General features: G+C 35.4%; 1 protein-coding gene and 1 long non-coding RNA gene across 4 annotated transcripts; one reads left to right on the top strand and one right to left on the bottom strand.

Moving 5' to 3' along the window:
* Positions 1-2,150: 2,150 nt before the first annotated feature.
* Positions 2,151-4,804, bottom strand: LOC148801096 (uncharacterized). The gene is made up of 2 exons (XR_016084609.1): positions 4,702-4,804; positions 2,151-3,343 (listed from the first exon to the last, which is right to left on the bottom strand). It is a non-coding gene; the product is annotated as an uncharacterized LOC148801096 (long non-coding RNA).
* Positions 3,452-14,152, top strand: LOC104591575 (uncharacterized). 3 transcript variants are annotated; one of them, XR_016084607.1, is made up of 4 exons: positions 3,452-5,135; positions 11,975-12,091; positions 12,334-12,595; positions 13,517-14,152. XR_016084607.1 is itself a non-coding variant. In XM_010250461.2 (4 exons), the coding sequence occupies exons 2-4, from the start codon at positions 11,975-11,977 to the stop codon at positions 13,876-13,878; spliced, it is 741 nt and encodes a 246-aa protein (XP_010248763.1). In that variant the 5' UTR covers positions 11,552-11,695; the 3' UTR covers positions 13,879-14,152. The 3 variants fall into 3 exon arrangements, 1 of the variants encoding a protein (XP_010248763.1); XR_016084608.1 differs by having other exon boundaries at positions 13,401-14,152; XM_010250461.2 differs by lacking the exon at positions 3,452-5,135 and adding an exon at positions 11,552-11,695.

The raw sequence follows: 14,152 nt of genomic DNA, 5'->3' as shown, positions 1-14,152 counted from the left end.
CGAATCAGCCGATCAGCCCAGTCGAATCGTAACTTGGGACTTTAGCCAGCTTGGTCATACCCCAATAACTACTTTTGTTAAAAAATTTATGAAAACCGGATGACCAACTAGTTTAAGAAATCAGTGAATTCTGGTTTCATGAGACCACCTAGGCCCTTAATTAATAAAAAATTTAAAATTTGCTTAACAAGATTTGAACCCATGACCTCTTATTTTCATATATTGCTTAATTATCACTAGTCTCGACTTGCGTTAATTGATGATTCTTTATTGTACATATTACTTCATTATACATGTCTTTTAAAGAAAATGTAAATTAAGAGACTTGAACTCAAACCATTTGCTTTAAAAATAAATGAACTTGCCATCAATACATCATATTTAAGTATATTAAAAGTTGTAAAATACAGTGTTTTCAAACCGTCGTTGACTTGAACAGTCAGACTGTTCAGCCCAGGAATCATCTAGGCAACCGGTTCTGTTTCACCCTCAATCCGGTCCTTGGCCAAAAACCATTGATTTAGTCAATGACCCATTGACTCAGGCGATCGAACCATCAACCCATTCGATCTGTTCAATGGTTTTGGCTATTTTTTATTTTAATTATTTTTAGTTTTTCAATTGGAACGGGTCCTTGTTTGAACTGATGGCCAAAACGGTTCCAGTTCTGGGTCAGTTTTTAAAACTTGGTAAAGTATATTAAATTTAATATTTATATTGCTTGTAGTGTATATATGTATATGCTATGTCATCATGGTTCAACCTTGGTTGAATCATTGATTTGTGAACCTCTTCCCTCTCTGGTTGATGTCCCATCCAGTTGTTCGAACATTGATTTTGATAGAATATGATTAAGATAAACCCAAACCTAGTAATTTTGTTTTATATTTAAGTAATATTATATGTCGTATCAAATATTGCTAGCCCTAGAAGGGACTTAGAGAGTGTAGGGATGTAACATTGGGCTTTTTATCACTTCATTTTATATTTTTTGTAGGGGTTAAGAGATTAGGTTAGTACCCTGTAACTATAAATATCAGCTGACTGGTTAGAGGCTACTAGTCCAAGGTTCAAAATATCGATACATCCGATACACTGGTAGGGGCGTATCGGGTGAATCGATACTGTTTTTTTTTTACTTTTTTTCTGAAACCAGTTCAGGGGGGCCGGTTTAGAGCTCCTCCACCCCCTGAACCATTCAGACCCCCGATACACCCACTATAGAGGCGTATTGGAGGGGTCCCAGAATGATACGTATCAGCCGATACGTATCGATACTTTGAACCTTGTACTATCCTTTCTTTATTTATTTCTCTCTTTTATTTTTTCGAGGCTTAAGTCTATCTTTTGCTCAATGCATGTCGTCTTAGTGTCCTTAAATATGGAGGTGCAAGATCAAACCCATATGAGGGTAGGCTCAATATGGTAAGGGCAATGAAGCTAGGGCAGCAAACAAATCAAATCGAATTTGATATAAATATACTGAAATTAAATTTGTGTGTGGATGGATGGGTGTGTGCCCACCAAAATTTGTTGGAAATGGCACCAACTGAGGCTTTCTGCATTTAGGAAACAGAATCTGTTTTGGGCAATGTGGCCACTTAGAATTACAGGAAATGGCAGATTTTTGGGCAAGACGGCCGTTTGTAAGTGTAGGAGCTGGGAAGTGGAATCTGTGTAATGGTTAACACTTTTATCCACTATACGAATAAAAATGACTTTTGATATTGTATTTCATGAACAAAATGAATTGAAAAGTTATTTGAATGATAGTTATGCAAATTTAGAAGAAGGGGTGGACTACATTTAATCTAATTATAATTTGATTCAATTTGGATCACCGTCAAGGGGATCGAATTTTCATTAATCGGATATCATGTGCATCCTACTCTGTCCCCACCCCATAATCCCCTGAAATGTATAATATGTAATATCAAGAAAGGGGAAAATCTATGATATCAGAAAGATATGATACAGAAAGGGCTTTGATCAATCGTAATACCTCGTAAATTTTGATAAAAAAAACCCATCTGATTGGTTATTATTTTTATGATGCTGGTTGATTAGTTGTAAGTTTTCTCAAAATCATGTCTTTTCGGTATCATAATCGAACTCCCAAGAAAAAAAGTATACTTCAAGTAAACCACAGGTAAAGATAAATATTATTTTTGTGACTTCTTTCACTGAAATGTTCTTCAAAGCTCATCTTAAAACAGCCGTTAATAGTGACTGTTGGCTAATAACATATTCCTTATTTCAAACTTTCCGTGTAAACAATAGAAAGTTCTACCACCATAAACAAATTTTCCCTTGTGAACAAAGAAAAAAAATGGAGAAAGAGAAACACCAAGAACGCTCCTTTACGCGGACTGGGCTGGCCCATTCCTCCTATCAGAATCTACAAGTTTCTATTATATGACCCACCTATATTCTACCAAAATGCCTCAAACAATAAGATGGAGATGGAAGCCCAACGGTAATGTCTACTGAGGAATTCTGACGAACATCTTTCGATGTAATATATATGTAACAAAGGAGGTGTCCAGGATACCAAACATAATCAATAGAGACTGGCATTTCAAAGGTAGCTTCTACCCATCTCCCAAATTCCTCCTAACTAAGCCCGAGACAGACCTGGCCTGCAGCTGCAACAGGGTCTAAACTCTTCACAGATGAAAACCAACCATCAGCCGATATTAGACCAGTTCTGAGCTAATTTTAAATGAGAAAAATAAACCCAATTTGGGCCCCACGTTGTACCGAGTCTCAACTGTATATAGGCTGCCCTGAACATAATTGCAAAGGGGTTGGGCTCAGGTGGTATTTTTTGGGTTAACCTGACTGACCCATATTCATATATCTGACCCCTTTGGACCAGAGGATTAGGTCTGATGTCCTTGTCTAACAAACATAAGCGACCATATCTTAAAGCTTGACCAACCCTATTTCCAATTTAAAGACTGCAGCTATTAGAAAATTAGATAGAGATATGGCCCCTCAAGTCAAGAAATGAGGCAAGCACAATGCCCTACACGAAATCAGGATTATAATATGCAAAGTTACTTCCCAAGTGTCACCCATCTGAGCCTTTAACAAGTACTACACTCAATACCGCGTATTTGAATCAATGAATGGAAGCTTCTGAAGGGACTTGACTTGGACCGGATTTCAGTTTTTAATGGCAGAATAGCAGAAGGTGTAAATGAGATCCGTCGATACACATGAAAATGAAGGATTCTTGATATAACTAACCCCTTTTAACTCTTTCTTTATTAGGTGTGGAAGGTGGGGCTTTCACGTTTCACTTCACCTCCCCAGCACAGAGCCTCCTAAGTCCTGATTCCTGAAGAGAACAAATCAATGTCACAAAGTCAAATAAGGAAGCTCAAGTAATGTGCAAATGTTGAAAACCTCCAAACACAGAAGATCTATATATATATAAACACTATCAAAACACCACCACCCAAGGCCAGCCTCCATTAGAAGAAGTGCTTGAGTGACTGGTGGTCGCCATTGTTGGAGTGTTACTGTGTTACCCTCTAAGAGAAACCATCATCCTTCTTAGCTATACATAGAATAGAAGGATTGAAGGAAGTAGTTACTTATTATTATAAATAACCAGATTAATTAACTTCTGGCCTTCTGGGTACGTAGCTAATACTGTATATAGCAATGGCAGACCATCAGAGAGTCCATCCAGTCGATCTCGAAGCCCGGCCGACGGCACCCTTGGTGTCCCGTGAATCATCAAGATCAGAGAAAGGTGAGCCTATTGAACACTACCCTCCTCCGCCTCGCCGCACTTTTCCGGTCAGCCACTCGAAGCCACCCAAGAGAAGTTGTTGTTGCAGGTGCCTGTGTTGGACAATAAGTCTCCTTATACTTCAGGTGATTGTGGTCGCCATTGCTGGAGCCATTCTTTACCTTGTCTTCCAACCCAAGCTCCCAAAATACTCGGTCGACCGCCTGCTAATAACGAGCTTCCAACCCAATAGCGATGGAAGCCTCTACGCCCAATTCAATGTTACAATTACAGCCAGGAACCCAAACAAGAAAATTGGGATTTACTACGAGGATGGGAGCCAGTTGAGTGTGTATTACACAGACACTAAGCTCTGTGAAGGGTCTCTACCCAAATTCTACCAGGGTCACCAGAACACGACTGTCCTGAACGTGGCCTTGACAGGTCAGGTCCAAGATGGAAATGCATTGATGTCAACGTTGACAGCACAACAACAGACTGGTAGCATACCTTTGAGGCTCAGAGCCAGGGTGCCAGTGAAAGTGAAGCTTGGGAAATTGAAGCTGAAGAAGGTGAAGTTCTTGGTCAGATGCAATTTGGTGGTGGATAGTCTAGCTGCCAATGGTTTTATCAGAATAAGAACTAGTAGCTGTAAGTTTAGGTTCAGGCTTTAATTTCTTATTAGTTGTTTACTTGTCTCTTTTATGGCTTTTATTGCAGTTTGTTTTTTCTTTTTCTTTTTCATCCTCTTGGATTATTAGAATTATATTGGTTGATTTATTTTCTTTCCCTAAGAGAAGTGGAGCCTTTATTTGTTTCCACTCCATTTGTATTTATTTGGATTCATTTTCTTGGGATCGATATATTTAGGTTCATCAGAGACAGATCAGGATTTTTATGAAAATAAATATATGTTTGTGAGGTAGCATAGATTATACTAAATAAGGTGGAAAAATTACCATTAGCTGCCTTGTTATAGAGCTCTTTCCTCTCTCCTCGCTCTAAATTTCATCATCATCATCCAATCCTTATACCTGCTATATGGGGTTAGCTACACGAATCCCATTCTGCCATTCTGCTTTGTTTAAATTATTTGTGGTTAAATCATTTCTTGTCTGTTTTAGTCAACCCCTACCTCTCAGAATTTGTTGATTATTATATATTTCTATCATTAAGTTTTCAGTGAGCAGGAATTGCAAGGAAAAGACTAAAATTATATCCATTTTATCTTATTGTTTCAATTATAACCGGTGAGAACAACACTTGGGGTGTCAAAGTCTAACACCTTGGTTGCCACTGCAAGGCATTTCCTGGTAATTTTCCATGTTTCGATCTTCGATTGGAGCGATTAATTGACCGTGACCATGTGAATGTGATTCGAGCGACTTTCATGGTGAGTAGGTGACCTCCATGGTGGCGTAAGATTAAATGGCAGTGTGTGAATTTAATTTGTAAGTCAAATTGTAGGCATCTGTGCTCTCTCTCTCTCTCTCTGTAAATAGAATGACTCAAAAGGGTTCGCATATTTATACACAACTCAGAGAAAATAGAAGGCCAAGAGCCCAACCAAAGACCCCCAACTGGCCACGAAGGACCAGCTAGATGGTGAGGGGGATGGGGAGTGGATTTCTTATCCCACCCGACCCCAATTATATATTAAATATTAATAATATACACATATATGATATTATTTGTATTATTTATGATATTGTAATTTATATTCAAGGGCAGAGGTAAGATTTTCTCTCCAGGGAGCTAAAAAGTAGTAAACCTAGATTAGGGACCGGGGGCGGGGCGCAAAAGTTAGTAAACATGGGTAAGGAGATCAAAATATAAGTGAAGTTGAAATGGGTATTGTGGGGATTTTCAAGGGGTAGGGACTGCCACCCCTTGGCTCTGCCTTTGTTTATATCAAAATATATTTAAAATATTTTTCTATTTTAAAAATTCTTTTTATTTTAAATAAATTTGTTTTTTAAAATAATTTAAATTTAAAAATTTTGAAGATTTGGGTCCCAACAGGAACCCGTCTCCATTGGGGATTGAGGATGGAGGGTCCTTTCACAAAACTGCCATCAACCCTAACATCCCATCACTAGAATGCAAAAAGGCCCCCAAAAACTAGTAGTCACAGTATTCAAACAGCTTGTTGGATATATCATTTTATCTGATAATTATATAATTAGCATTTTTAATAGGGTTCAGCTATGGTGCAAAAAAGACATGATACTGGAGAAAATTATAATAAATCAACCAGCATCATAAAAGTGGCAACCAATCAAGTGAATTTCTATCAAAACTCATGGGGGTTTTTGATTGGTCAAAACCTTTCTAGTATCATGTCTTTCGGGCATCATATACAAAACCTATATGTATGTAATTATAAATGCAAAAAGTAGTACATTCATAGAGCGTTCCTCACATCGGCATCACACCATGCCTTGGCCACACATCATGAACATCTCCCGTACTTGTATTTATTATTTATTATTCATGGGGAGATGTTTCCAATATAAGGTGGGATGTGGCTGTGAGGTTGGTGTGAGGAGCGCACTGTGAGGAGCAGAATTGAATTCACCTCAACATACATGGATATAGGTACTATTAAAAATATTCTTAAAAACAAAATACCATATATTGTAATTTGTGACATAACCCCGCTGACCAGGTCAAATGAATCAATGGTTCAAATTCAAACTGTTTGAGTCATAGATTACTGATCAAATCAACAGTTTTTTAGGTAGTGGTGGGCTTAGAATTGATCCAAACCAAAATCTATGACTGGTTATGAGTAGAATGGTACAATCGGCTGGGTCAATAATAGGTTTAAAACAATGATTTCTCCGTAGGTCTCTGCTTTAATTTTTAAAATACAAAAAAAAAAGTTAATTGCTTTTCAACTTATTTATATATATATATATATAATAAATAATAAGAATATAACATATTAAATTCATTATATATATTTATAAATAATATATGAAATATACTTTTTGTAATTTTAAATATAATTACATAAGATTTATATATTAAAAACAATAAATATAATAATATAATCATATTTGGGTTTTAATTGAATCGAATGGGATTAAATCCAAATTATTGTGAGGTGCCCTGTGGCCTCAGTCCGTGAACAAATTTCCAGTCACAAAACTGAAAGATCTAAATTATTGATAAAACGGTTACAGCAATCTTCTGGTTAATTGTGAGGTGTCTGGATCACGATCAGTTAACTCTCAATGACATATAAGAAAGTATGAAACAAGATTCGCCCGGCTGTGGATACCCATTTTGGACACGAAGTTGGTTGGTCAAGTAGAGAATATTTTCAATTGGATTAGATCTGGATCATGGGCAGGTTTCGTTGAATGTGAAACATTGGATAGGTCAAACAGTTAATAGGGGTGGTGTCTTTTTGGAAGATTTTCTGGTAGTTCCGACAGTTAAAAGATGCATTGAGCTTTTGCATTAAGATTTGAGCAGTCTTTTTGTATGTCTTTTCATACGAAGAATAGAAAAAAACTCCATTTGAAGCTTCCCAAAAATCACTCAATTTAGGTTTTTCTCATCTTTTCAGCAATATCAAATTTTGACAATTAGATATCTCACAAACCAAACAGAAAAAGATCAAATCACAATCTACCAGGTTTATAAATAGTCGACAGACCACAAGAAGGGTTCATATGCTACAATTCCATCCCACATGAAAAAACCAAAAAGACTTGTTCTTGAGGATATATTGAGGAACAGTGTCAAAATAGGCACTTTGTTTTTTTTTTTTTTTGTTTTTTACTTTTAATATTACGGTTGGATTGTTTCATTGCGATCTGGGTGATCACGGTTGAAAACAATCTAGGGTAAGGCTGCGTACATCTACCCTCCCCAAACCTTGCATTGGCGGGAATCTAGTGCACTGGGCTGTCCAATGACCACCCGTATTAAATATAGAGCCACTATTTTATTACTGTTTGACCAATTTTATTCGACACCCATTATTTATATTATAATTTTGCTTAATTTTTTGATATTGTTATTTTTACATTAAAATATTTTATTTAATTTAAGAGATCAAATCAAGTTTTATTTATAAAGATCATGGGTCACATATGATTTGAAATTAGTTTTCTTTAATTATTATTCTCAAAGTTCCTAATCATTTCTGAGAGTGGATAAATATGCATCCAAATAAAAAAACATTTATTTAAGAGTGAAAAGAGTCACCTTTTGTATACTTTTCCTAGTCTTACTTCTTTCAAATAAAAGCCTTATAATTCAAGGGCTTTCCTTTAATATATATATATATATATAGAGGGGGGGCATGGCAACCATTTCAGCTTTGGTCATTGATAATTATATACTACCACGGGTAGTGAGACTTAACCCTCAAATTTTCATTTGTAACACAGACCCACCTTATACTTTCCAACAATGTTTTCAAACTGCTATGGACCTGGATGGTCGGACTGTTTAGCTTGGGAATCATTCAGGCAACTAGTTTTGTTTTACCCCAAATTTGATTCTGACAAAAAATTGTTGAACTGGTAACTGGTCAGCAATTTGCTGACCCAGGCGGTCAAACCATCAAACTGTTCGATCTGTTTAACAATTTTGGTCATTTTTTATTTTAATTTTTTTGTTGGAATGGGCCATTCATTCGAACCGAATAATTAAACTATCGACCCAAAAACCAATGGCCAAAATGGTTCTAGTTTCGAGTCGGTTTTTAAAATGTCCATTTGAAAGTTCACTGGGCTGAGAGAAGAAAATATGAAATAATAAAAACAAACATGTCAAAGCTTAGTTTCTCTTGTTGTACTTTTAGTTGCTTTGTAATTTTTAGTGTATTCTATAATTTCATGTTTTTCTGTATTTTCCTCTTGCTGTACTTTCTGTAACTTTCTATTATATTTTGTTGTATTTCCTGTATTATTTGCAATTTCCTACTTTTCCTTTATTTTCCATTTTCTAATTTTCTGCAAAACGATCGCATAAATGATATAAGAACAGTTTAGAAATATTTAAACACAAACATGATAGTTACGTGAAAATCATTTTTGAAATTAACTTACTGAATGCTACCCCTGAAGTACTGGGGCAAACATCATCTTAGCCCATTCCTGCCCAATCTTGGCAAGAATGAGTCAAAAATAGGTTCCCAAATGTGAACCAAACGGACTCTTATTATCATAACCAGCTCCAAAATTGAAATGAAATTAGATGTTAATGTATTTATAAGAAAGCCCACCACATCTAAAAATTATGAAAATCTCTTCCAACAACATGGCCTTTTTCCCTACCAAAATTAAGGTGCAACTTGGGCGGGCCCAGCATTAGACCTGTTCATGGGCCGGGTAGCCCAATGGCCCGGCCCGCACCCCGGTCGGGTTTGGGCATGTAATTAGGCCCGGGGGCTGACCTCGGGCCTAAAACAATAAGCTCGACTGTGATTCGGGCTAGATTCGGGATTTGTCAAGAAAGCTCAGCCCAAGCCCAGCCCGGCTCAATATTACATGAGCCCGCGGGACTGTCACATTTTAAAGTTCAAGAACCAAAGTAACACTAGCCCAAAGTACATTTTACTAATCTAAAATTTTCCCTAATTAATATATTTCAAAATGTTCATTTTCTTTTTCACTTGATGAAATTATAATGGAGAGTATGATGACACTGGAAACTTAGAACTCTACATTTATAAAAGCAACTAATGTAATATTTATAATTTTAACATAAATAACATTACACCCCTATTTTGTTTAAAATATATATGACAAAAAATGGTTGAGGAAAATGCTTGTGTTTTTCCCTTGTATAGACTGTTTTGTTTTTTCTTTGTTAATAATTTGTTGGGCGTAATTAAATTGGATTGGACCATATTTGTATATCAACACCCTTAATAAATTCAAATTCGGATTAATCTTTGTAAGATCTGCCAGATCATCAAATTGGATCATATATAAGATTTATATTATTGGATTGGATTCGGATATACCCTGATTTAAATCTGATCTTCTGCATCCTTAGGTTTGCCTTGGATTGGCACTTAACCCCATATAACCCATTTAATTTATACCAATGTTTTGTTAGAGAGTTAAAAGGGGCTCAAAGATATATTTAAAAGAAAATAAGGGATTTAATAGGAGTGGGGGGATGTTATAAATATTGACTATTAAAGAGGGAGATGGTGAATTAAGAATGATTTTATTAGAGAAGAGTAATTATAGATTTTAATAGAGAAAATTAAGACATAAGAGGGATTTTATGAGATATGCTTATTTGCTAAGATTTATGAAACTTTATAATAGGAGATTATGATGCTATTTTCAATTTTTTTTATCATTATATAGTAAGTTCTCTACTTTTAATTTTTCACGTGTGAAGGTGAGATATCTGTGTGATGTTGTGGATAGTTTTAAAATTTCGCAATGTACGACTGATACGTACCAAGAGGGTCTTGATACATGGAACGTATACAATTAGATAGTTTCGAGTTTTCTTGTTTGTATCGGACCGATATGGGTCCATATCGGCCTGGTATCATACCATTTCAGGTATGTATTGGCCGATATAATCTTAAAAAAGATCGATACACATTATGCCATACCTTAATTGCTTGTCTTAATAATATGTATTTTAACTCTTAGATAATCTTTCTTCTTTTGTGGATGTTTCTCAATAAATGTTAAAATTTGATTGTTAAAATTTATACAATAATAAATATTAATACAAATTATATTTATTTACTAAAAGTTAAGATACATATTATACAATAAATATTATCTAAATCTATATATAATAAATATTAGTATATATACACATATAATTTGGTTTTATTATTTTTCAATCGTTACCATTATGTCCCAATACTTTATCTAAACCATTTAAGTGTGATTTTTATGTTTAAATAAATTAGGTATAATCATATAAAACTTATTTTTATTGTTATTATTATGTTTATCTAAGGATTTTTGTTTTTTTGATTTTCTAGAATATTCATGCATATTTTGATTTTTCGTCGATTTTTATATGTATCCAAAGTGTATCCTAATATATCTCTTAAAATCACCCCTAAATTCCTAAACTAGGTTTTGATTGGTCAAAGATATTTTTCAGCATCATAGATTTAAATTGGATCATTTACTAAAACATCCTTATAGTTTTATTGATTTACTAAAACCTACTCTATAATTTGCATTTTACTAAAGCACCCCTTACAATTTGCAATCATTTACTTAATCAACCTTGCATTAAATGATAATAGAAAATGACAGTTTTGACCATGATGTTCATTTGAATAACTTTAATCAAAAGAAAATAAAATAAAAATATCTTTTTTGCCCTTAATAAAACATAAGCAACTACTCAATTTGGTCAACTTTTTTTTACAAAGAAGTATTAAGAGTAATTTTATTTTTTGCCTTTGAACTTTCCCATTCAGTTTAGTTTATGTGATCATGTTATTATTTTCAAATATTTCTTAGACCCCGTTCACTTTTTCCTAAGCTACTTATCTAGGTAAGTGTTTTCAAGAAAGATTTACTCGGGTAAGTGCATTTACCCATGTTCTTTTATTTCTAATGTAAATAAGGCAATGACCATTTTACTCATAAAAATCCATTATTAAAAGGGGCATTTTTGTCCTATTTAAGTACCGGCAACCTTCTCTCCATGTGGGAAAGTTATTTATCAACTTAAGAAATAGACATCGTTTATTCGGGAATGTCCAAAAAAAATAAACTTTTCCTAATCCTCATATAAATCTAAAAAAAATATGAATTTCTTAATCAATGAAAATCAAAATAAACTATAGAGTGTGTTTTAGACTTCCAGCAGACATTATAGGCAATTAGGTGACATGTGTAGCTTCTAGAGACATCCAGAGAGAAGCAGTAGTGGCACCCCCTTGGTCATAGACATGCGGAGAATACAAACTGAAAAAACCCTGAGACAGAGAGGGTGAGCGTCCGGATTGGGAGCTTCTGAGAGATTCTGTCGTTCAATTTCTGTAGAATTTAGCGATAGTTCTGTTACTATAAATTATATAGAGACTTCAGACTTGTTCATTCTTTCTTTGAGAGATTCTGTCGTTCAATTTCTGTAGAATTTAGCGATAGTTCTGTTACTATAAAATATATAGAGACTTCAGACTTGTTCATTCTTTCTTTGTGGAGTAATGACGGCGGGGAACTGGTTTGTTCGAGGTAAAGTTTTAACCATTTCAGTTGTGATTCCCAGATGTTAAACATGGTGGGGTTTCAGCCGATGAAGATGAAGCGGAAGGACTTCGAAGAAGCTTATGATGAATTCTCCGATTTTTCTCTATCTTCCCCCGCCAGAAAGATCAGAAGACTGGTATGAGTTTCATTTCATCTTTCTTTTTCCATTGAATAATTTCTTATTTCCACTGAAATCTTCGTTGAATTCTTGGAATTTGTCTCTCAAAATCCTTTACTTTCACTCTTGTTTAATTGTATAAATGGTGATTGTGATCACACATTCAACACTTAATCGAGATGTCTTGAGTGATTGCTGGGAATTCTTAGTTTTCATTGGGAGCTCATTTAAAGGTCAGTGTTCTGTTTTGGGTTTTTAAGGATGCGGATTTGCCACCAATCATGGGAGAAGAAGAGGCCCTCAAAATCTCTCTGGATTTTGAACAACAGCCATTGTCGGAACATCTCGATACCAGTAAACAGCAATCAGGAGCTGTAATGAAAGAGGCAGTGCTGTCTGCTCATCTGAATGAAGAGAAGGCTTTAGTACTTTATAATCCAGCGAATACACCATTATTGAAAGTTCCAAGTTCGTCGGACTTATCAATCACAGTCAATTCGGACTTGATTCTCAGTCTGAAGAGTAAGTATCAAAGCCCACACCCATTTTATGTATTTCCTTTCCTTTCTTTTCTTTTTTGCATGTTCAGTCTGTGATAAGATTAATCGGATGAGATTGAGATGTTCACACTGTTTTGAATTTAAATTCTCAAATTAACAACTGCATAATTCCTAGAATGCACCCAATGCAATGCAGAGTTTACATTCCGCTTTGCTATCGATATATTGTTACTTGATTGGTATTTTCAGGTTGAAATTTGTAAATTGTCCAAGTTTACATACAATCATGTGGAAACAGAATCTTCTAATTCTCAAGGAAAAAAGAATTGACTGTTGGGCTTGATTATGTTGTGACTGAGAAAATCAATAAAACTTGATTTGCTAAATCCATCACTGTTTTCCTTTAACTGGCATTGAAGTACTTGAAGTTTCAATTTCAAATGGTTAAAGAACAGAGGATTTCTCTTCTTGATTTACTTTCTGTTTGATTATTCAAATGAGTGTGATGATGTTGATGCATTATGAAGATAGTTGACCTGCAAATTTTGCACAATTTTGAACCCTGATATTAACCCATCTGGGGCCATTATCAGACGGCTGCAATGGCCGAGCTGATAACTTAATACTTTTATCTTTTAGCGCATAAAATATCAGTGGAAATGGTAATCAACCCAACTTCAGTTTCGGCTGTTAAGGAGATCACAAGTTGCATCTTCCTTAGTAACTTCAGGGTAAAAAAAATGTCATTCGGTTTGGCTACTTAAGCTGTTAGAAAACGGCCCCAGAATTCTGGATTGATTAACTTAAAGGATTTATCTTTGGAACAGATTCTATGCGCAGAAATTGCTGAAATGCATCCAACTGTTCCGTTCACCTATGCAAGCTCATTGTTGACCATCTACATACTAACTTGTGGTAACTCTCTTCTCTTCCATGCATGTAGATCACATGTTATGGTCAACTCATACAAAACCAGTAAGAACAGCAGATGATGTAGCAGCATCTTCAGACAAAAACAGAGCGGTGGCAAATGATAGCTTAGCTGTTGTTTCGTGGGTTCCATCTCAGCTTCCTCCATATGATGCTGGAATGACGGAGGTACCAGCAGCAGAAGCGCTAGAGCCAATGGAGGCTGAATTAAATGGTATGATGATGGAAACTGAAGGCGAGATCCCAGGACAAGCACGGAGAGCTGGTGCAATGGTGGGGGTTGAACTTCAAGCCTTACAGCAGTGGCAGCAAGAGCATTGTATGATTCCAGAGCTTCCCCAAAACACATCAGCTCCTGTCATGTGGTCGTGGTAATAGTTTTGTATGTAGTGAGCTGATAGACTCACATCATGTTTTGTTGTTCTTTTTTTAAACCTTCATTGATCTCACCCCCTTTTATGGAGCTGAACAGAACCAAGAGGAATGTGTGAGATTGGGGCCTATTAACTTGTTGATTGGGCTGTTCTTCTTCTTCTTCTTCTTTTGGGTTATTAGCTTGTTGTACAAAGAAAGTAGATGCAAGAATATTTACCTTGAATGAACTCAGTCATTTGAAAGTCTTTCAATGCTTGAACATGCATTCAGGTCA

The sequence above is a fragment of the Nelumbo nucifera genome, chromosome 3 (genome assembly GCF_055504915.1).
Source record: "Nelumbo nucifera cultivar China Antique chromosome 3, China Antique-T2T, whole genome shotgun sequence".
In the NCBI taxonomy this organism is placed as follows: Eukaryota; Viridiplantae; Streptophyta; class Magnoliopsida; order Proteales; family Nelumbonaceae; genus Nelumbo; species Nelumbo nucifera.
Note: the sequence above shows the minus strand (reverse complement) of the source record. Positions and strands in the feature narration are given on the sequence as shown.